This window comes from Hibiscus syriacus, unplaced genomic scaffold (assembly GCF_006381635.1).
Source record: "Hibiscus syriacus cultivar Baekdansim isolate YM2019G1 unplaced genomic scaffold, ASM638163v2 tig00110893_pilon, whole genome shotgun sequence".
Taxonomy (NCBI): Eukaryota; Viridiplantae; Streptophyta; class Magnoliopsida; order Malvales; family Malvaceae; genus Hibiscus; species Hibiscus syriacus.
In genome coordinates, this window is record NW_024062901.1 from 4,126,393 (window position 1) to 4,151,226 (window position 24,834).

At 33.6% G+C, this 24,834-nt stretch overlaps 1 protein-coding gene and 1 pseudogene across 1 annotated transcript; both read right to left on the reverse strand.

Moving 5' to 3' along the window:
- Nucleotides 1-222: 222 nt before the first annotated feature.
- On the reverse strand, nt 223-3,020 carry LOC120145438. The gene is made up of 7 exons (XM_039159261.1): nt 2,843-3,020; nt 2,663-2,746; nt 2,348-2,565; nt 2,041-2,203; nt 1,907-1,960; nt 1,323-1,468; nt 223-748 (listed from the first exon to the last, which is right to left on the reverse strand). Exons 1-7 carry the CDS (start codon nt 3,018-3,020, stop codon nt 665-667), a joined length of 927 nt encoding a protein of 308 aa, XP_039015192.1. The 3' UTR covers nt 223-664.
- A 5,711-nt stretch (nt 3,021-8,731) lies between these two features.
- On the reverse strand, nt 8,732-20,742 carry LOC120145044 (annotated as a pseudogene).
- Between the last annotated feature and the right edge of the window lie 4,092 nt (nt 20,743-24,834).

Genomic DNA, 24,834 nt, shown 5'->3' on the forward strand with positions numbered 1-24,834 from the left:
ATTAATTTCGATAAAAATAAATTAGAAAATTAGGTCTTAATTTTATAATTATATCATTACTTGTTTCGGTTATAATAATACTAGTGATAAATCATGTCTATTATCATGATTATGTATAAGTGGATCACAAGCCATACTAATTTCACTATAATATTCCACTATTTCCCCAAAGTTACACAAATGGTCCCTAAGTTGGTATAATTAACACAACAAATGGGACTAACAAGAAGGAAAATAATTACTATAAAAATTCCCCAAAAAACCCAAACTCACTCATCAATGATCTTCACAGGAAACCCAATCACCCAACAAGTATTTAAATTACAAAAACTATATATTTTCGTTTAAATTAAAAATTCCATCCAATACCCTTTTCTTAAGGCACTTCACATTTCTCCCAGGTCCTCCATAGTAAAAATAATTGCCCCAAACTGCATTGATCCCTCCTTGGATATCATAGCAATTGGGATGATCTGCAAGCACCTTAAGGTTTGGTAATGGGATTAAGTTATTGTCCCAATCAACAACTTGCAAATTCGAAAATACGAGGCTTTTCCGAATCCTTCACCGGCGAAATGGCCGCTGCCCATCTCGGTCGATGTGTGTGAGCCTCCGGGCTTGATTCACAACTTCTCCTCCGAATTGTACATGCTCGCATGGTCCCTTAGGTGGTGAACAAGAACGATGGCCAGTATCCGACGAGAATCCCCGATCCGAATTCGAGCCACCAGTTTCCGTGCTTTGGATCCTGCACCAAATATGTATGTGATACTTGAGCTTAATTCTATCTTGATTATCGAACATCGTAATGTTTGAAACTTTAGTGATATAAATGTCATTTGAGAAAAGTTAACCACCTTTGAAGTACTTTACTCTTAATGAAAAATGAAACCAAATTTGTTAGTCTAATTCTATAGAAGGTCCCTCTATTTTCCAAAACATGTCTTTAAGGTCTTGATGTCAACTCTTTTTTGTTAGCTCCGTCAAATAGTTTGACAAGAGTTATTTTCTTAATCATATGACATACATAACATATATATGTATTTTTTACAATTGATAAATTTTGATATATTTAAAATTAAAAAGAGAAAAATAATAATTTGTCTAATTATACGAAAAATGTCAAATAATTGACATAATTAACGAAAAAAGTTGATATTAAGACTGAAAATACACGATTCAAAGGTATGAGTAAAAACATCAAAATATAGTAGTTGGATTAAGTCTGTCGAAAGACACACACCGCAGGGACCTTCTATGAAATTAGACCAAAATTTTTCTACTTATTTATAGTTGAAATTTGTATAATTGCAAAATGGTACCTTCCAAACCAATAGGCTGATGTCAAATTGTCCACCACCGTAGGATGATGTTGGTGAGATTGCAGCTCCAATTGCAACCTTATTATTAGTTTGAACAAAGCCTGAGCACAGCAAATTATAGCACCTGTTGCTTGGTACGCATCGCTCTGCAAAATCATCAAAAAATCATTAATTTTTTAGTTTAACTCGTATTCGATTTATTAACTGATTAATTTGAATCGATATACAGAGGTCACCTATAAAGATGACTCTTCCAATTTAATTTTGGTCCATTGTACCACTATACTTTAAATTTTCAAAATAATCTAACATTAGTTTTGTTTCATTTAGTATCCCGTTTAAAAACCTAACGCGTTTAGAACTATCAGTTTTGGTCCATTTCAATACATAAACTTTCATTTTTTTTTCAAAGCTTAACGTTAAATTTTGATCCAGGGTACTAAAATGAAATAAAAACTAAACTTTAGGTATAATTTTGAAAAACGCAAAAGTTTAGGTACTAAAATGGATCAAAATTGATAGTTTAGGTACTAAACATGTAATTTACCTAATAAAAAGCCAAGAAAAACGGAAATTATACTCACGGTCCAATAAGTGAAGAATCTTGGATAATAGTCCCCGTATAGCTCCGGGCTGACCTGCACTAAAGGGTATAATTGCAACTTTAGTCTCTCCCATCATAATTTTGAGCAAAACGAGGTTTATAATATGTACATGCCTGCCAGCCAGCTTCGTGGTGTTGAGATCGTCGCCGAATGAACCGGAGATGACCCACAATTGTGATAAGCTGAATTCGTATTGATTAGTGACATTTGGTGCCCACCGTTTATGCTTGCTTTTGCTCCGTAGTATTCATCCCCGCTCACGTACCCAACTGCATGCTGTAATCCAATATTAACCTTTGGATTAGCATTTGATTAAGGATAATTAGTGGCATTAATCCATGAATTACCCTCCTCTCTCGAGGCTGTTTGAGATCGAATTCGAAACCGATATCGACCGAAGACTCGTTCAGTGACACCTACCTCGTGACCGTCACTAGTTGTGTCTCTTCGAACGAGTTTCGCGGGTTTCTTACCGAAACACGCGACCGAATTAGCCCTCAACACGTCTCGTTCCGTCGTCCTTCGGATCGGAATCGTCCGTCCGGACATGTTTCGCCTGAGCTTCTCCACAGCTGAAAATCCTCGGCTGCCATCGTCATCGTCCCTTGGAGTTGAGCATTTGGTCTCTCTGGTGGAACCTGCAATCCAACGATTAAAATGCTTTCAATGTTCATATAGAAAAAAGAACAAGACAGAAACTGATTCATTGTAGTAAAATTAAATTCAATGATTTACCAGTGGCCATGTTCCTTTCAACCGAGGATGATCGAAAGCCGGTTGGTGTCGGAGCAACACAATCAATAACATCCCATCGGTACTCTGCACCACCAAAAACAATGGCCTATTTAGCATTTCAGACAGAACCAAACAAAACAAAAAAAAAAAAACAGAGGCTGCTTCTTTGCATTAATTTGCCTGTATCGTCTTCAGAGCCGGCTTGTTGATCTTTCTGAGATTGTCCCTCACTATTTTCAGCTTCCGCAGCTCTTTTTCCGGCCGGAAAGTTTGGCTTTGCATGAATCGGAGAAGAAACAAGGAGAAAGAACACAAAAATGGGTACGATCAATGAGATTCTACGACAGCAAGAAGCCATTGTCGTTGTTTCTAGGCCCATTTGTGTATATTATCGTCGTCTTCGATCGAAACAGCACCATTTTCCTCTTACACCATCGCCAAATCTCTGAAAAAAAAAAAAAACACCACCCCAAAGGATTGAGCTTGTTCTAAGAGAGAAATTAGTGATTTGAGTTTTCTTAAAGTTAAGCCATGTGGGACTGGTGATATAATACTCGCATACAGTGAAGAAATCATGCTTAGGGGATTAAAAAAATGAACTTTCTTGGAGATAGGGAAAGTGAAGTGTGAAGAGGGGTGTTTCCAGTCTACAATACAATTCCTCCCAGTTTCGATTCGATTCAATATGATAAGATCGATGTTTTTTTATAAAAAAAATTATTCGTGTTGGACCAGATTAAGTCCATTTCTTGATTTTGGATGAAAAATACACACTTGAAAAATAATATTAATTGATCTTTTATATTTATAAAGATCGATTGGTGTTGGACATAATTCCTTCGAGTTTTGATTCGATTCAATCTTAAAAGATCAATGTCTTTTTCAAAAAATAAAAATATGTGTTGGGCCAGATCAAGTCGAGTTCTTGTTTTCAGATGAAAAATACCCACTCGAGAATAATAGTATAGTTGGTCTTTATATATTTATAAATAAGGGTAAAATATACAAATAGTCTCCTGATTATAGGTATTGTTTTATTAAGTTATTTTACTATTAAAAATTATAAAATGGTCCTTTGACTATAGAATGTTACTTTGTTAAGTCTCTTGACTATTAAAAGTTATAAAATGGTCACCCAACTATTTATTATGTTTTAAACTCGTCTTTTTCCTTTAAGAATTAGCAGTTGTTTAAGCTAGACATCAACATGATGACTATGATATGATAATCATTTGAGATTCTAGGATTAGATTTTATCATATCAAGTCAACAAGTTAACGTTTAGCTCAAAATATAGCCTATTTTTTTTTAATGAAAAATGACGAGTTTGGAACATAATAAATAGTCGAGAGACTTAACAAAACAACACTATAGTTGAAGGATTATTTCGTAACTTTTAATCATCGATAAACTTAATAGAGCAATACCCTATAGTCGGGTGACCATTTGTGTACTTTACCCTATAAATAATTATGATAATATCTCTTACTATATTCTTTTTTCAGATCTCTATTTTACCTAATAAAAATAAGAATTATATATATATATATATTTGTGTCGAATTAGATCACATCAAATATGGATTTTTACTTCGAAAATTAAGTTAATTTTTTAGTAACGTAAAATTTTTCTAAATTCATATCGAATGAGATGATAGATAAAAAGATACAATACTTGAATCAAGTTGGGTCGACCTGACCCAACTCATACGAGTCCCTACTTACTCCACTTACATACATTAAAACTGCCATTATTTAGCAAGATAAACTTTACCCAAACTTTTATTCTTTAATTATTACCATTAATTTTCCTACGGTTTAGATAATTTGATGTTAAACACCGAAAATTAAAAAGATGAAAACAGCTGTTGATAACAGTACAGTAATCAATATGTGCCTCAATTAGAAAATAGGTATAAATGGAGCTAAGATCAAATTTTAAGATAGGTTATATTATGGTAAAAAGGTAATTTTTTTTGTGGTAGACCTAATTTATCACTTTCGTCCCTATCGTATTTTAGTATCAGTTTAGCCCTCGAAGTTGCTCAATTGTATCATTCCATACCATACTCATAACTTAAAACCCTAAACTATACCCTCATAACCTTTAAACCCTAAACCCTAAGCCCTAACTTAAGGTTTATACTTTAGGGTTTTAAGTTAGGGGTAAGATATAGAATGATGCAATTGAACAAATTTGAGGGTTAAATTGATGCGAAAAATACGATAGAGAAGAAAATAATAAATTGGGTCTACTACAAGCGTAAAGGTAACCCTTAAACCTTAAATTATTTTATATCAAAAGAATTAAAATTGATTAAATATTTAAATTTAAAAATTGTATAAACATAGGATTAGATTGCATAAAAACATATGGTACATGGACTTTTTTTATAAATAGAATTTGTTGACATTCAGCACGCGCACTTGGTTTTGTGGACTGCTATCGCATTTTGCATGCCTATGATTTTATGTTACAATGCTATTATGCAAATGCTGTTGTCATTTAATTATATTTTTGCTATCGTTTCTCTGTATATCTTCACCCTCAACTTGGTAGAGCACAAGGTTCTTAACCTTGAGGTCGTAGGATCGAGTCTCACGGAGGGTATTTCATAATTTGGAGGTCTTTTACGGAAGCTACTCTCAACTTGGTGTTGGGGGCAGCCTACTATCTTACCTCTCTCTTACCCTATTACATATGGGAACAAGGGACAACCATTTTCAATAAATCGTAAAGTCAAATTAATCAAATACATTTAGGAAAGGGAAAAAAATCAAAGTCGACGCTTAAAAATAAAAGGCTGCTAAAGCAAAATATATGCAGGCAGCTTTGTAGACAATGGGGACTTCTTGCACATGAATATATTTCATAAAGAAAAAGCTTAATGTATTGTAGTCATTATATTATATGGATACAAGTATTGAACATCAAATATGATTACGCTATAAATTTATTAATTGATTTTAATGATTTTAAATATTTTTTTTGGTGATTCAAATTCAAGTATCGAAATACTTAGGGATAGAATATTAAAAAAATATGATTATAATATAATAATAATATATAAATACCAACAACTAGTTGGTCCAGTGGGATGAGACACTATATTACTTAAGCAAGATCATATATTTGAATTTTGGCGATTGTGAATTGAGCAAACTAGGTTGGGAGGGTTGCCTTTCTCACTGTAGTACCCAATCCAGATTAATCAATAGATCAGATAACATATTACATGAAAGTTCGAGTCATAATATTGACAACGTATTACATAGGGATGGGCATGAGTCGGGTTGGGTCGGGTTTTTGGTCCACCCGACCCAATCCGAGAATAAGGAGTCTTCCACCCGAGACCCGACCCGACAAAAACAAGTTTTCACCCGACACGACCCGAAATAATAAAAAAATTATTTTTATTCAATAAAAATAGTGACTTAATTGAAATATATATATATATAGGGGTATTAGTGTAATTATTCTTAAATATATAAGGTAAAAATATATATTTTCGGGTCGGGTCGGGTATTTTTCACCCTAAACCTGAACCGACCGAATATTACACTTAAAAAACCCGACTCGACCCGAACCCGATTTTTTTAAAAAAAAAATCAGACCCGAAAATATTTTATATATTTAGGAATAATTACAATAATACTCATATATATTATTATTTTCAATTAAGTCGCTGTTTTTATTAAATTAGGAATAATTTTACCTAGTAATACATGAGTTCGAGTCATCTAAAATTAGATGAAAGTTAGTAGATAAAGATAATAATAAAGTTATAGTAATCTTTTCATTAAATATAAGTATTAGAAACGAATATTTTAAAAAGGTTAAAAGTCCATTACAAGTTCATCCTTTATACCTAAAAGTTTGCCATATTTAATAATTAGAGACAAATATTTTAAAATGTTAAAAATTTATTTTAAATAAAAAAGTAATTAATAATTTCTATAATATTTTAAGTTAGATCACTATTTTTAAATATTAATTTTTCATTTTTATATTATTAATTAATTATAAATTTAAAAATTATATTTAATTCAATTTAAATAATTGTACGTTTTTAAATTTATGAATCATAATTCATTTTATATTCAACTTTTTTTTTTATGTTTTTTTATTTTTCAATCCAAAACAAAAGTATTTTTTTTTAAAAAATAAACCCAAAACAAAAGTAGAATAGCAATAAAGGAAACTCCACTTAGACCCCACTCCCATATGAAAAGAAGAGAAGAGAATCATGAGCTAGTGTGATATTAATTGTTTAAAGCTTACTACTGCATATCATCAATGATATCCTTTCTACTCTATTTTATAGTGTGTATATATATATATATAATATTTGAATTGGTAAAGTACACAAATGGTCCCTCCATTATAGAGTGTTATTTTGTTGAGTCTCTCAACTATCAAAAGTTACAAAATGATTCTCTAATTATATGGTATTGCTTTATTTAGTCTCTTCACAATTAAAAGTTACAAATGGCTATTCGACTATTCATGCTTTTCAAATTTATCATTTTCGCTAAAAATGGCTATCGTCTGATCTAGACGTTAACCTGTTAACAGAGATATGATAAAACCTCATCCCATAACCATTTGAGTTATATATTCATTTGAGATTATGAGATCATATCTTGTCATATCCAGTCAATATGTTAACGTTCAGTTTAGATTGTTGTCAAATTTTAACAAAAAATGACGACTTTGGAACATATCAATAGTCATGTGATCATTTTGTAACTTTTTATAGTCAGGAGACTAAAAAAAGTAACACCCTATAGTAAGGGAACCACTTTATAACTTTTAATAATCAGGAGACTCAACAAAATAATACTTTATAGTCGGAGACCATTTGTGTACTTCATCCTATTTGAATTTACATATGATTGAATTAAGTTTTTATAGTTTTATGGGTAAATTAAGTGTTTAGTACTTAAACTATCAATTTTGGTATGTTATAGTACCTAACTTTCAATTTTTTCAAAATCATACCTAAAGTTTAGTTTTTATTTCATTTTAGTATCCCATTCAAAGTTTAACGTTAAATTTTTTTATTTTTTTAAAAGTTTAGGTACTAAAACGAACCAAAATTGATAGTTTAGGTACTAAACGTGTTAAGTTTTTAATGGTAGGGGTACTAAAATGAAACAAAAACTAAACATTATGTATGATTTTGAGAAAAATTAAATGTTTAGGTATCATAAAGATTTTTTACAGGATAAGCTTTCCAAATCACTCTACTTAATTTGTAATATTATAATTCAACTCTTTGATTTTGCTAAAGATTTAAGCATGCATGAAACATGTATTTATGTGGAGCAATGATTTTGTCAAGTTGGAAGATCAAATAAAACCATAAGAAGGGTTTACCAGACAGACAATCACTTAAAAGAAAAACGATGTCGTTGACCACACGAGTTCTGATTATATTAAACTCAAATTAAGTTGATTTTTTACAGGGAATTTTTTTTTTATGATTTTTTTATATTCACAAAAGTTGAACTCGAAACATCTTTTGATCAACAAAAAGGAAGATTTTGGATACAAATTGTGTTTTTCTTTCTTTTTTTATGGAAGCATGCATGCACGCATGCATGAGGCTTCATGCCATGCATCATGTATTACGATGATTTGTATTTGGTAATGCATCATCATGGTGTGGATGATGATGATGCTGGTGTTACCGAGTACATGATCCGAATGGCAATGGTCTATTCACGTTGCTTTGTCATGGGGACAGCTCATGATAATGATACATTATGATGGCTGCATGCTCATCACTCATCAAGCCCTCATCACTCATGATAATGATATGATGGCGTCATCTAATAGTTACTTGAACATGAAGATTCATCATACCCCTCATTCAAGCCTTGATGCCTTTCAAGTTTCTTAATTGCTTGCCTCATTCCTTTCTTCTTTGTCCATCGGCATTTGATGAAATATAAATTAATCGTATATCATTCATACATACGATCTTCGGACTCTTATGATGTTCCCTGAGGCCCGTTATAGGATAGGAAAACAAAATTGCAGACATTCTACGATAACACCATCCCAAAAACACAATTAACAGGTGAGCATAAAATCCTTGGGTAGCATTACATACATATGTTCATTCATAAAGACGAGCTTGAGTTTCTATCATTCGACTATCTTTGTTCTTTCTTTCTGCATTTTGTTGTATTTTTATTCATTATCAGTGTATTCTTCAGTGTTCTTTTGTTACTTTTGTTCTTTTTGCTCATTTTACAACCTCGGCATAGGCAAAAACACAGCCAAAAGAATATAATTTATACCATAAAGAAATAACGGGAAGATCACATCTGAGGTCTTGTCTGGACAACGTAGACCTTCCCTTCCCTGACGACACCTTCAATGTCCTGTGGAGATCCATAGAGTTCCTCGATAGCATGTCCGGCACGAGCAATGCTGGAAAGGATTTCTTGCTGGAACTTGCCGTCGTTTATCAATGGGTCGGACGAGTAATCGAGCACCACCTTCTCTTCTTCATCCATGGGCACACTGCACAAAGAAACCGAGAATTAAGCACACAATCATGAGACAATTTCTTGAGAAATTTCCTTCGATTACGACAGTGAAATCGAATAGACCTTTTTTTAAGATCCGAATAGCAGGATAATCCCAAAACAAAAAACCAGACACATCAAATTATAAGTAATGCTGCAGTCTTTCTGCATAAGAGTTTGGAGGAGATTACCTATCGTAAAGGCCGGCACCAGCATAACCTTCTAGGTCTTCACCATTTGAATCAGATCGGAAGATAATCGAACGCCTTATGAAGAGACCAATTGGTTTGCTTGGATATCCCAAGACCTGAAATATCATGGAAATAATTAGAGGAGACGATAGTTTCTTTGCAACCAAATCTAATTTTATGCCGATAATATCATAAAAGAGCATTATACTGATGGTTTTCGTAATTATAACGTTTTTCTATCTGATATTGACGCAAGCATGTTTTACCTGAGGAGAGTTGAGATTGTTTTTCTTGCAAACAAAACTCAAAGCACGACCTGGGTAAGCTCCAACAAGAGTTTCTCCGAGTCCCTTCACCACCTATTGTCAAACGGAGAGCAAATGATTCCTTTTTCCTCCTCAAGCTGATACAAACAAATAACAGGTGACCATGACAAAAGATGAAATGGGAGATACATACCTCGGTATAGATTTCTAACGAGTCCCCTGAAGATGGATTAGTAGTATGGATAACAAATGCATAATCGGCATTGATTACTTCCTGAACCAGGACAGCCATACAGAGGTAGTCGTGATCTAGTTTCACTTTCCTGGTGCTGAAATATGCTCTCGTTCCATTTTGAAGCCCATACCTAGGTGGAATGCAAGAAACAAATAGGTCAAATGCTAAATGGAAATCCGTGACTGCGAGTCTACAAAGAACTTAAATTTAAAACTATGTGAAGAGACAAATTCGAATGGCATGCTGTAGAAATTAAAATTTAGAGGGATACACTATTCGTTGACTTTAAAACGGCATACCTTCTTTATAGCAGTCCATGCTTGCTCCCACCTCTTTTCACCTTCATCTCCAGGCCAAGGCATTCCAGAACTTTGCATCTTGGTCTTCAGCTCTTGCACCTGAAGTAACAAGAAATTGAAATAAAACTCATTCATTGCCTCTCTAAGAAATATCCGATTCAGGCGCGGTCATTTTCTTACACATATGATAGAAGTTAGGGTGGCGAAAAATTCTTGTGAAAATTTATATTCAAATGGAGATTTAGGTAATAGTGGAAGAATGCAAAGGATTTTTTTTTCTTTTTTAAGTTCTTATCACTGCTTCTAATGATTCTATCAAATAGGGACTGAAAGAATAATAGAAAAGAACATATGATGATATGAAGCTCAACCAGTAAAATACATACCAATTGGGGTGGTGCCCTCAGCTGTAGAACCGTCTTCCGAATCTCCTCAAGTGCACCAGTGTCTCCTTCTAACTTTTTCTTCAAAATTTGCAACTTTTCATCCACTTCCTGTAGAATTTAATATTATTAAAAATGATATTATAACTAAATATGTACTAAATAATGTAATTAGGATGAACAGTTATGTTTAAAAATTTAAAAATTATTAAAAACCAAATAAAATAACATTACTGAACCTAATTTATAATCTCATTGTGGAAAATTGAGATTAGCAAATATATCAAGATGATGAGTTTTAATTTATCCTAAAGCATATTTTATAATTGTAATTTACTTATATTTTATGATTAGGTTTTGTCTTCTTAAGAAGATAAAATATGCTTTTTTAGGAGATAAAAACTAGGAAAAACTACCTAGTTGTATTCTACTAGTGTAATTTTCAGCCTATAAAAACAGGCTGCTTTCTTCTTTTTCAGTAATCAATTTTGAACAGATTCTGTGTTCATTCTTCACATGATAATCCCTCTCTCTCTCATTCCTTAAAATTTCTACAAAACTGTTTCCTATTGTTGAGAAAAATGTTAAACGAGTTCTTCAAAACTGTTTCCTATTGCACCAAAGCATGCGCTAGAAAAGCAGGGAGATACTGTGACGTTCAGAATTATTATGACCTTGTTTAGTTCATCTGCAAGAACCTTCTCAAATACTCCAAATGGAAGGGCAACTGACGTGGGAATCCCGACCCAAGATGACACTTTTCCTTTTAGATATGAGATATTGCGTGATTTAGCACCAACCTGGGAGACAAAAAAAATGTCCACATGCATAAATTAGACGTACGACATTCAAAAACATAGTTCAGAGATATAGCAACACGGAGAGGTTTAGAAGGTTCAATACTTGATCTCATTGTAACTAGGTAGGTTAAGAAAGAAGAACGAATTAAAGTTTTGGAGATAAAATGAAAGCCTAACCATCTCAGGAGTGAACTCCTCCGCTGATATGGCATATTTACCACCAAACTGCTTTCTGACCAAAGTGATAGATGATGGAACATCTCCCTTCAAGTCGCTTGAACTTGAATCAGCTAGCTCACCTTCCTTCACCTCACTGAATGAATGCATGAAAAGGGAGCAAGATTCAAATTATCTTTGCTTATTTAAAAAAAAAAAAAGAGGTTTGTTTAACTTCACCTCATATTTACATGATGTTTAGACATGTTCCGAATTTAAGGTACAGATTGCACTACCTATAAACTACATCTGCAGAAGAAGGTTTTAGGCGCAACAGTTTCCCTTTCTTTGCTTGGAGATCAGCCAGAATATTCAGATCAAAGCATGTAGCAAAGCAAACCTGCAGTTGGAATCATGTCCACCTTAAAACACTACCAATTATCAGTTACGGAGAAATTTCAAAGAGCCGGGTACTCACCTTGCAATTTCTTGCTCGGACAGAAACATGCGACAAAACATCAGGCATGTCAGGTGTCAACACAGCAACCGCACCATCCGGAATTTCTTCCTCTCCTTTTACACTTTTTGCCACTAAAATAGTAGGTCGGTCATAAGATTTATTCTGTACAGAAAGCAGCTCGTCCACAACATCAACATATCCAACAACTTCAACTGGACTGATAACCTGCCAACTGTTGCAGAACATGAAAAGTTATATTAGTTTCCAAAAAATGAGTAAATGACAGGATCATATTTCTTTAATCCTATGCTAAAATCTCCTAAAATAATTAAGCCTAGGTGTAGTTGCCTAAAAATTTATGCACTGCATACATATTATAGTAATGAGTCCGCAGACAAATGATTATATTACAACCTTCCAAGATGAGCAGTCTCCCGAAGAACAGGATCAAGTCTGTTGACTAGTGTGGATAAAGTTGCAGCCGACCCAGCACGGATAATTTCTTCAGTAAATATGCTGATCTGTAAGAAAATTCAACACATGTGCTTTATCTTTCAATTTTATAATGTGCCAAGATCAAGTAACCACATAAATTTAAGTGGCGAAGTTTGAGATTTGAATGGAGTAATAACATACAGCCCACTGATCTACTCCAAGCAAGGATCCAAGATAGTCTGCTGATGGTTGCAAAATACGCTGGTAATGCTCACCCTTGCTAGCCAGTGCAAGGCGAGTTCTGTCTAGTACTGATTTTGCATACAGTGCCCAGTGAGCACTTTGACTCTTGCACATGCTTATGGAATGATGCCATCCCTGTATAAAAGATGAAGTGGAAGTTATTATCCACAATTTACAAACACAGAGACATTCAATTTTCATGGAATTCTTGAACACTCTCTTTCTGCAATGTACATAAGAAAGGCAATCCATGCACATGAATATGCTAGTAATTAATTCCTCTATATGTCTAACCCATATTGACTGGAAGATGAACATTGGATTAGTAAATTCAACATCTATCCAGCACTGTATTAAGAGTTGAGTGATTTTTTCAAGTTGCTAAGGTTGTTCTGCAGCTTCAAGCAATGGGCTGTCAAATTCCTCAGAAAAAATTGCATGAAAGAATTCCAACCAGAATACGGATTTTAACATTCTCAGCAAGCTTTCGTTTTCTTCAACACTGTTTTACCATGTTCTCTTCTGAATCTCCTGTACTCTCAAAAGGAGACTATTGTACTACTTAACACCAGATAAAAGAATTGTTATCTTGTAACATAGACATTTAACAAAGATTCACCTTGAAGTCTAACTTCAAAGGTCAGTATCATGTTCCCTATCATCTTCTACCACAATTTGACATGCATTTTGACAGAATCTTTGGCAGAGATAAGTAAATGTTTGTCAACAATCAAATCTGCCCCAAAAAGGTTTATAACTTTAGAATCTGTTGATGCTCTTAAGAAATAAAACACAGCCATAGCTTTGTATGAAAGTAATTTACCTTTAAACAATAGACCAGATCCTCATTATCATCTGATGAAAGTGCAAGGTTTTCTAGAACAAGACTGATGAAATACATGATTTTCTGCACAATGCACAAAATCCCTAATCAGGAATTCATATACACCATAGATAGAACAAAGATTATCCATCATGCCTTTTAATAGATATGCAAAAACGGTGAACAGCGTTGCACAGAAATACTGAATGTAAGATACATAGGACAAGGTGAAGGTGCAAGATTTACCTCAGGTCTAGCATTATTTAGCTCCTCGTAACCTCTCTCAATAGCTGTCCTAACAGTAGAGTCAAGGGCAATGTCTAAAAACAACAAATCTTTTAGACGATCGCTAGACTTGAATAACAATGGTCTAAGCTCTTGACGAGCCTCAAGCAAGCCCTGCCAAAGGAGGGGTTGAAAAATTGCATATCAGAGAAAATAATTGGACATAGTTACTATAGATTTCCAATCAAATGTTCGTACCTCGAGCAAGGCTTCTACATTTCTGTCTTCGATGTGTTCAAGAACAAATCGAAGCAGTTCCTGTTATAAGTGTATCTTGAATATTTGATCAACATTTTCAGGGAAGAGAGAGGGAGAGAAAACTTGAAACCAAACTGAAGATAAAGTTAAACTTACTGGAAATCCTGATGGCAAGCCAGGTATAGGATTTATTTGCACCCCAACCATGAAACCTTGACCCTGAATACAGAGAAAGCTCCGGTCAAATGCTGACGATAATAATTTCAGGCAAATTTCACCTTATTTCTAATATTACCTCCGCTTTGTAGCCCATGCAATTTGCAATAGCAGACTCGAGATCTGCACCAGAATGAACCGCCTATGCATAAATCATAATTAGATAGAAATTATCAATGAAATGCGACATCATATAAGCCAAGGGAAATAAATTGAAGAAAATTAATTCAGCAGAATGGAGAGTAGATGAAACATAAACCCATAACCCCATGCCTTAATAAAAGGAATCTCTATGACAATTAAATCAAAATACAGCTAAGGAACAGAATGATAGCCTTTAGAAGCTGTGTGTGAACAGATGCCTACTAGAAAATCCTGTTAACACATTAACGTGCCAATGAAGGAAGGAACACAATAATGGAAATAGTCATAAAGGTTTAACCAACAGACCTTCAAGGTTCTCATATAATGTCCAAGATCACGCAATAGACCATCCTTCTGATCTCCCCTAAAACTTGGCTCAGAATGGATAGCACGGTCATAACTTAAGAGGCGCTCCTTTGTTATTCCGTTATCATTTAGGGTCTTCCAATAGACACTGATGTCAAAGTCACTTTTAATATAATCCATTAACGCCTGCAAGCATATGTTCTATCAGCTGATGGAAACCACAAAAGAATTTTCACTAAATTCACAAATCTGATACCTGACAGATTACAACATCATCCGGACTGGTATTATTATGTAACTTCTGGTGCCATTCCTCCATCATTCCTCCCTTGCAATCATTTTTTCTCTGAAAGAGATGGATAACAGTTACGTAAATATAAAACAAGAGTGGAAAAGATAGAAACATGTTATTCAATATTGACCTGGATGACCAATATCTCATCCCTAATTCTTTGTCCCACATCCCCTTCACCTCCACGACCAACAGTAGACATAATCATGCGTAAAAGCTCCCGATGCTGTGGATGAGTGTTGTAAATACTCTGGAGCAAGTCAGTCAGTCTATCCTGTGCCTTACTTATTTCACTGCACAAAATAAAATTAACTTCACTTGCATTCATATGATTATCATGCACATAGCATAAAATTTGTAATTGAACGGTACCGTGGTTTCACATTGTAGTTTTTGTTCCATATGAGCTGCCTTGTGGCCATAAACCTCATCCATACTAAGATCCCAGCAAGGCCCAATTCACCCATATTTTTGGCTTGATCCATTAAGTCTGATGCAATATTAAAGCTGAAAAGAGAAACAACTAGACTCACTCTTTGAAGAACAATGGGAAAGTGAACATAAAACTATTAAGGTCTCATTTCAAGTAAAATAAGAGTACATTAAGAGAAATTCGAAGAGTTTAAAACTTAATTAAACTGCCAAGTGAAATTTCAACCTCCAGTCAAGCATGGAACCATTAACAAGAAATGAAAGGAGATAAAAGACACACGACAGCAGCATGCGTGCAGGGATGGAGCTATTAAGGACATGGGAGGGCTCATGCCCCTCCCAACCTTTTTGTCGAATTGTAATTTTAGTCCATGCTAGTTTAAATACTTGTTAAATTAAACCTTCCCATTGTCTAACCCTGGCTCCGTCCCTACTTGCGTGTGTTTGAGAGGGCGAAAGCAAGATTTAAAGAGCTCATAACAATAAATGATATACCCTTAATATGTACAGATTATCTGCATTTTCTAGCAGAGGAGACACAACTCCAAATGCAATGTTCTCATAATGATCTTCCTTGTAGACATCCAGATGCTAAGATTCAAATTAATTTTGTACTGAATTGCTACAGAGATAACTAAATTCCTAATAACTAACTCTGCCATATCATAAAATGAGAAATAGTTTTTTTCTTTTCTTTTTTGAAGTAAAAATCAGAAATAGTTGGTGATGGAAATGAAGTTCAAGTCCCAGAAGTTCACTGACCGGTGCATAAAAGACTGTTGAGCCTCACTCTCCAGCTCGGCTATTCTATCCAATAAAACCTTTGCAGTACCTTTTCCATCACCAGCATCCTTTTTTTTTAAGAAAAATCCAGTTAACAATACAGGAAAGAACTTCAAAACTGAAAATAACTGATAACATATGCAAAGCATGTAGATGGATCCAAAATTTTCTGGTCGAGATCAAGAAACAACCTTTTGAACTTGTTTGAATCTCTGGCTGAATTCTACATAGAAGTCAGAGCCTTTATCTTTAATCCAGTTTCCACCAGTCAGGAGAACAAATGGCATTCCCTTAAAATTACCATCCTCGATCTCTATCTCAATACATTGCACCTAAATAAGATTTCAGGATATGAATATGAGGACAGTCTTCTTTCTAACTTATTATATCTAAATCTCAGGAAATCCAATTTATGTCTTATTGGAATTCAATCCCAAGGGACACATGATAAGATTCAAATCTACATGGTTAACCTGTTTAGGAGGATCAGCAGAATTGCTTGTTGAAAATTTTGATTCTGCAGCTTTATCTAAAGAAACTGAACCAGGAGGGAGAACAGAAGGCGGTGGTGGCTGAAAAAAGTTCACATAAACTAGTCTCAGATTTATATGGAATAAATAGAGATCCAATCCCGTCCAATGTCTTACTAAGAAGCGAAGTAGTTAAAAGAAATCTTACCAGCCACTCTCCGCCCTTTTCAGATAGAGCCCAATGAAGGGTAAGAGGTTCTTCAAAATCAGTAGCTAGGAGAATCTTTAGCTTACCAGCTGGTTTGGTTAGAAGTACCTGGAATATTTGGAGGTAGTCAAACTCTAAAAGATTTTCAAAGTGAGAGAGAAGGAAGAAATAAAGAAACACTTGTTATCCTACCAAAAGCTCCTTCTCGCCAAGTTTGTAAAGTTTCTTGTTCATAACAGAGCCACCAGCCAGTTCCTTTTCTTTAGCAACGCACTCAACTGCTGTCAATGGTTTTGTTTCAACAGAGATACTTTCTTCAGTTTCTTCTACAGATTTTACTGCATGCTTGTTAATAAGCTGCATCAAGTCCCTCTGCTTGCGCTGAATAAGTTCAGGACTAAAATATCTTTTGTTCTGCAGTTGCTTTGACACTTTAGTCTTTATCTCTCCTTTGGTAATCTTCTTCCGAATTTCATCAAGAGACACACCTTTCTCTAGTTCGGATTGCAACTCTTTTCTTGCTTCCTCAAATTCCCTCTAATCATTGAAACAATGATCGTCAGGATTTACTATTTAGTACATGCAAGATTGAGAACCTCCTAAACCTTTTAAAATTCAATGAGCAATCACCTAGTCCAATTTGCTTTAGCAAAGAAGAAATTGAAACAAAAAATACTCTTAAAGTTAAAGATGGAGAAAGGAAAATTACAAGCTGTTGCTCTGGGGAATAAGCAGGCTTCCCTGCTTTCTCCCATCTTATATAGGCTTGTATTTGGACAAGATCATCTGGTATCTTATTATTTGTTTCATTAGAAGAACTCTTCTTAGATTCTTGTCCACCTCTTTCTTGTCCACCTTTTTTTGTCATTCTTGACCGGATGTCATCCACAGAAGCACCCCTGGCAATTTCCTCTAATAGCTCAGCACGAGCTGCTTCATATTCCTCCTATGGAAAAGGGATGTTCTTTGAGATAAGGAGATTGTACAAAATCCAAAAATGATTTCAAATTTCTTTGGAGATTTAAAGGAAAAAAGAAGTCTATAATTCATGATTTACATATTCACATTAATCAATGATAATCCTGCTTTTCTCTTAAGTTGCTCCACTGATTGAAATGTCTAAAACAAGAACCCAGAACATTTCTTGGTTTCTTAGATAAAGAGTTGGAAACTAAGATACTGCAGCCAAAACATTTTGTTACCAATACAGGGGCATGCCTTAAAATTTTATCAGATATTGCATAATAAATTGCTCCACTACACAAGAAAATTCAGTTAAAAAGACATCAGTGGAGCTCTTTATGTATACTACGCTTGGTGCTCATTTTGGCCCCTCAAATATACTTGTTTTCCTATTTTGGGACTTTAACTTTTTTGGTCCCACTTAGGCATCTAAACTATCATTTCTGTCACATTTTACCCCCAAATAAGAAAGATGTCAATAAGAACATGACATGTGGCACATCCCAATTGGAACAGGAAACTTAAATAGGTAAGAGAATATAGAAAATCAATCAATTCACTTCTAGCCAAAAGGAGCAGGAATAATGAAACAAGGACCAGAAAAAGAACATATTCAAATGCAAGACTTAACTTTAACAAAATGAACAAATAAACTCTATGTCACTACACTTATTACTTGCCTTCTCTTGCTCGGGGCTATACATTTGTTTACCCTTTAGCTCCCACCTTAAATATGCTTGAATCTGAACAAGATCCTCAGGAACTGAAATGTTTGAGACCAATGTCTTCCTATGTGGTAACTTTACATGAAAGTTCTGACCATTATTCTTCATCCTGCAAATGTCAATATGGGGAGAGAAAACAAACATATTCATTTTACGTAATCCTTCTAAATGCTAGGAACTTAGTAAAAGGAAAACCAACATATACTTGCCATTTATTTCGGGCTTCATCAAATATGAGAAACTCTATAGCTTGTATTTCAGGATCAACAATGTCTAACTTTAAATACGAACTTGAGCCAGACTACATGAACAATATGTAGAAAAATTAAACTAAAATATCTGTTAGGATTAGTCCATACTGAAATTTGTCACTTTTTAGTAGGGGTGTATTCGGTTCGGTTCGGTTCGGTTTTTTACCAAAAACTGAACCGAACCGAAATAAACGGTTTTTCAATATTTAAACCGAAACCGAATAGTTAAAAAACCGAAAAAACCGAAACCGGTTTTTTCGGTTCGGTTCGGGTTTTTTAACGGTTCGGGTTTTTCGGTTCGGTTCGGTTTTTCGGTTTTTCAATGAAAAAATCACTTGAAACTATAATTTTTTTTACAAAAATTGCCTATTCGGTTTAATATGGAACAAATGGGTTCCATATGGAAAACCCGAACCGAACCGAATCAAAAAAATGAAGCCTTTAAACCGAACCGAAAACCGAACCGTTTAAAGCCAAACCGAACCGAACCGAACCGTTTTACTCGGTTCGTGTCGGTTTTTCGGTTTTCTCGGTTTCGTTGCTCACCCCTACTTTTTAGCACTAACCTTCACAAATGGAGTTCTTAGGGCTCTATTCTTGTAGTTTTTGGTCCCTTCTGGTTGATGTGAAGGAAGTATCCACTTTCTGTCAAAAGATAAAAAAAATAGAACAGTTTTCTCAAACAGTAATATAGTGAAATTTAATATCAGCACTTAAAATCAAAATCAAGTAACATTTCAATAAACCATCAACTGATAGACGCGAACTTACTCATTTCTACCACGTATGCCACCCCAGTGCAAAATCAAAGAGTCACTAGTATACATGATCCTGAAATTTACTTGTGTGATAGACCCTGAAGTATGAGCACTAGCATCAACCTGGACAAGCAAAAAGGGTGATATTTTAGCCATTATAAGATAAAAGACGCTGCAAATTCCAAGTTAAAGTCAATTAAACCAGTGGTTTATGAGAAGCATATAGCTTAGCTAAAATCACATAGCAACATGCTGTAACTACCTGCAATTCAATATTCCCATCAATGTTGAATTTTCCGAGATTCTGCATCAAAGTAAGAATTCATCAGAAAAACTATTTACAAAACTCTGTGCCATGCAAAAATTAAAATATATAAAAAAAAGGAAAATCAATTCAGATATGATTGATTTTGATCCAAACAAACAAACGCAAAGAAACATTGATGCTTGTTTATGCATCCCCACTCAAGAATGAAACAATATTTTAGAAAGGAAAAGAAAATATGCATCCAATAAACTTCTTTTCTGTAGATTGTAGCATACATGTTTTATGAAATTCAAACCCAAAATAGCTAGCCACAAAGATATGTTACAGCTGGTTTCTATCCTTTAACGCTTGAGTATAAGTTGGAATAATTACGTCGCTGATTTCTAACAGAAAAATTAAAGCATAAGCTGATAAGCAAAGCAGCAAGCCTAGAAAAGTTTTCTACCTCAGAAGCCGGATCAGCGGCTAACACGGCTTGAGGGATAAACGTCACAGCCCGTGGGCTCGCCAGGGCTGCTAATTTATGTTTCCTCTTACTCAAGCTGTTACCATAAAATTTCGTAGATAATTGATATCTGCGTGGCTGAGCTAGCGATTGATTTAACGAAGCAGTGGCACACAAGGAACTTGAAGGAATGCCAGAAGACCCTTTGAGCTTGCTTTGATGCTCTAAAACCGTGGGACGAAGGAAATGCAGCTGTATCAGATTCTGGCCAACGCTATTACTCATCTTCTTCGTTAAGACTCCTTATTCCTGCAGAATTTCAACGGTTACAAAAATCCAATAAAAAACGAACAATCAAACGGTGCGAATTCCACATACTTGAAGATCAAACAAAGCAATTCAAAGATTCAAGAATTCACCATTCAACATAATAATTCTTTCATAATTTCGCAAAAAGGAAAAAAGAAAAATCAAATTATACCTTGAGAAATGCAAATGAAGAGTGAATCTATGATTCAGATTTCGAAGAATAAATTATAATTATTATTATTTTATTAAGACTTTCTTTTTAATTTGAATTGATGAGAGCTTAAGCTATGAGTGAATGCTATGAATTGAAAATTATGGAAAACAAGGCCGGTCCTCCGTCAGTTGTGGCGGCAATTTATCATCGATTCGCACGTGTCGGTTTTGCTTGGAGGTTGAGCTGTCACGTGCCACATGGGGAAAAGGGCAGCCATATGACCCAACGCGTGGGGTCCGTGATTTTCCCGTCCACTGTCGTCGGACTTGTGATATTTAAATCCGTGGTTGATAATTACCCCCTCAGTTTCGACCGAATTACGAGATTTGTCCTTATCTTTTTTGATATTTTTGAATATTTCGTGTTTTTTCTAAAAAAATATACGGAGTTTTATATTTTAAAAAGGAAAAATGGCGCACCACCGTTCTTTAATTATCTGGTTTAATTATTAATAAACAAATTTCAAATTGATATTCATATTTCGGTTTAATTACAAAATTCATCCCACTATTTTACAAAAAACTAAAAAATAGCCCCTCAATTTTATTTTTTAAAATTTAATTAATGAAAATTAAAAAGTCCTTTTGTTGGTAAACATGTAAACTTCAGCAATTGATTATTTTAACTTATTATAAATAAATTATTGAGTTGTCGATTTTTCTTATATACAAATTATTCAACAATTTATTTTTAAATTAAAGATTTAATGTTAACCTAATCAGACTACATTTTTAGTTTCTGTAAAGTATATAAAAAAAATCTGTTGTGTGGCTTTGCTAAAGTTCACTTATTTTGCGATTCTATCTTTTTTATGGGTAAAATACATAAATGGTCCCCCGACTATAGAATATTATTTTATTAAATCCCTTCATTATTAAAAGTTATAAAATGATCATCTAATTATAGAGTATTACTTTGTTGAGTCTCTCGACTATTAAAAATTACAAAATGGTCACCCGACTATTCATTATCTTCCAAATACATCCTTTTTGTTTAGAAATTGATGATATTCTAAGTTGAATGTTAACCTACTGATTGTGATATAATAAAATATTGTCTCAAAATCTCAAACAACTACCATATTTCAGTATTCATGTTAACATCCAGCTTAGACAATAGTCGATTTTTTACGAAAATAACAAGCTTGGAATATAATGAATAGTCTGTGATCATTTTGTAACTTTTAATAGTCGAGTGACTCAACAAAACAACACTCTATAGTCAGAGGATCATTTTATAATTTTTAATAGTCGAGATTTAATAAAATCGTACCTTATAGTTGAGGGACCATTTGTGCGCTTTACCCTTTTTTATAACTTATACTATATTTAATATCAATCTATTATTAACATGAGACAAGTAAAGGTAGAGGTGTTCAAACAATTAATTTGGTAACCAATCGAACCGAATTATCATTAACCGAATTAATCAAACATTTTTTCTTTAACCGTTAATCGAACTGGACTTTCTTTTGAAAATATTAACCGAACCGAACAAAGTTCGGTTATTTCAATCGGTTAATCGAAATAACCAAATTTTTTATATTTTAAATTAGATCAATTTAATTATAATAGATTTTTTTTATTTTAGTTAAAAATTAATTAGGCATTATAATTTAATAGTGTGGTTAAAATATAATTGAATATTAATTATTAATGAGCTTGGGCTTAAAATATGGACTTAATATATTTAATATATTTAATATTTAATAATGTTAGTTAATTTGATGAATTAACCGATTTTAAATCGAATTAATCGTTAATCGAATTCTAAAAATTTTATTAACCATCCCCAACTGAACTAATTTGATACCGATCGAATTAACCAAACTAATTCACTTGGATCATTAATTCGGTTAAAACCGAATAGTGAACACCCTGATGTTCCTATTTAATAATGTTAGTAAATTCGGTGAAATAATCGATTTTAAATCGAATTAATCGTTAATCGAATTCTAAAATAATTATTAACTATTTCCCGACTGAACTAATTCGATATCGACCGAATTAATCAAACTAATTTGTTTCGATCACTAGTTTGGTTAAAACCGAATAGTGCACACCCTAAAGGAACAAACATATATTAAAGAAGAATAAAAATAAGGGAGAAAGAAAACCCATAGACACGCAAATGAAAGATCTCCAATTTCTCAAAAAATAGTATTTCAATTTAATTGTATGATGACTTTTATGTAAAAATAATTATAAACTCTCTTTTGTTTTGTATATGTCCATGTGCAAAAACACACAAATTAGGTTGTAGCACAATCTAGATGCATGAGACTGCACCGATTGATAGATAGATTCAATAATTTTTGTAAGATCCAATGTCAATAAGTTTATGACACCACTGTGTAGGGCGGATGCACTGAGCCTTCTAGGAGACAAGTGCATTCCCATTATTTAAGAAAAAAATGAAATTTAGTATAATATGTTTAAAGAAAAATGAAAAAAAAATTGCACCCTATTATTTTAAGAAAATAAAATTAAAATTTTGGACCCTCATTTATAAATTTCTGGATCCACTACTTGTCGACCACAATTATTATAAAAAAAGTTTATAATAAAAATTAAATAATGTAAAATTTATATGTATCTTTAAGATATAGAAGCAATCATAGACTATAATACAAAAGGGTTGCAGTATTACAAAAGAACAACAACAACAACAACAAAACCCAATTCCCATATGTATGGGGTAAGGGGGAGGTAGGGTAGTAGGCTGCCCCCAACGCCAGGTTGGGAGTAACTTCCGTGAAAGACCTCCGACAGTCAGAAAATTAAAAATATAGATAAAATGCAATGCATGTATAAATAAATACATAGCTAAACAGTATTCATATGCAATCATTAAAATCATATGTGCGTTTGTAATGGGAATTAATCCATGTAAAATAATCCCTGCGAAAGAATCTCTGCATATAGACAGAAACATAAGACCCAGCTAAATTTAAAAGAGGAAACATGAAGAGAATGATAAACAAACGTCAACGATATCAAGCCCAGTTCCAATCCTTCATAAATACCAATAACAGAAACGTATAAAAAGTAGAAGTCATGAAAATTACTACAAAGGTATTAAAAGAAGACAGAGATGATACACCCTATAGATGTGACCCACACTACTCGACTACCCTAGTTTTTAGCCTCCATATTTTCCTATGAGAGGTCATGTCTTCGGTAAGGGCTAACTCCATCAAATCAGATCTCAAGCAGCCTTCCCACTTCCTCCTTGGTCGTCCTTTCCTTCTGACACCGTCGACTGTAATCGACTCTACCCTCCTGACCGCATCCGACGGTAGTCGCCTAAGGACATGCCCAAACCACCGTAGTCTTCCCTCCCTCAATTTTTTGGAAACAGACACCACCCCAAGGAAAAAAAAAACAAAGGCAACTAAATGATGTGTGTAAAAGATAAGGAAGGGGACATGGATATACGGTTGAGAATACATAAGAAATGATTGATAGGATAAGGATGGAAGACAAGTATCATTTTTAGTAGGGAGAGTCATAGTTTGGTTAAGGCCGAAATTTTTGTTTTATTTAAATTTATTTCGAGGCTCATCGCTTGAAAATTTATATTTAAAAAAGTTTTATTCGATTTAAAATTTAATTTAAATTTTCAAGTGAAAATTACATATGATATAATCTGACATTAATATAGACAATTCTTTTTTCCTATTAAATAAAACAAAATTCAATTAAAAATTAAAAATATTATTACAATAACTATGTTTAAATACATAAAGCACTATTCATCCCAGCTATCGATTTAAATGATATAGACAATAATACCGAACAAAGCTGCTTCGCTTTTCAGACCGTGAACTCATCAGTCATTGTTAACGATTAATTAAGGGGTTAAATATTATGATAAATTATGTATTTAATATTTAAATTATCAGTTTTGGTCTGTTTTAATATTAAATTTTTACTTTTTAAAATTATACCTAACATTTTGTTTTTGTTTCATTTTAGTATCTATGTTAAGAATTTAACGTTAAATTTTGAAAACATTTAAAAATTTAGGTACTAAAACAGATCGAAATTGATAATTTATGTACTTATTACGATTA

Bases quoted from the DNA above. Each gene is read 5' to 3' on its own strand.
- LOC120145438 (XM_039159261.1), bottom strand. From the start codon at position 3,020: ATGGCTTCTTGCTGTCGTAGAATCTCATTGATCGTACCCATTTTTGTG. The intron at 1,961-2,040 runs GCATGTACATAT...CCTTTAGTGCAG, and splicing joins ACCACGAAGCTGGCTGGCAG to GTCAGCCCGGAGCTATACGG. The intron at 749-1,322 runs GTACCATTTTGC...TATTTGGTGCAG, and splicing joins TCAGCCTATTGGTTTGGAAG to GATCCAAAGCACGGAAACTG.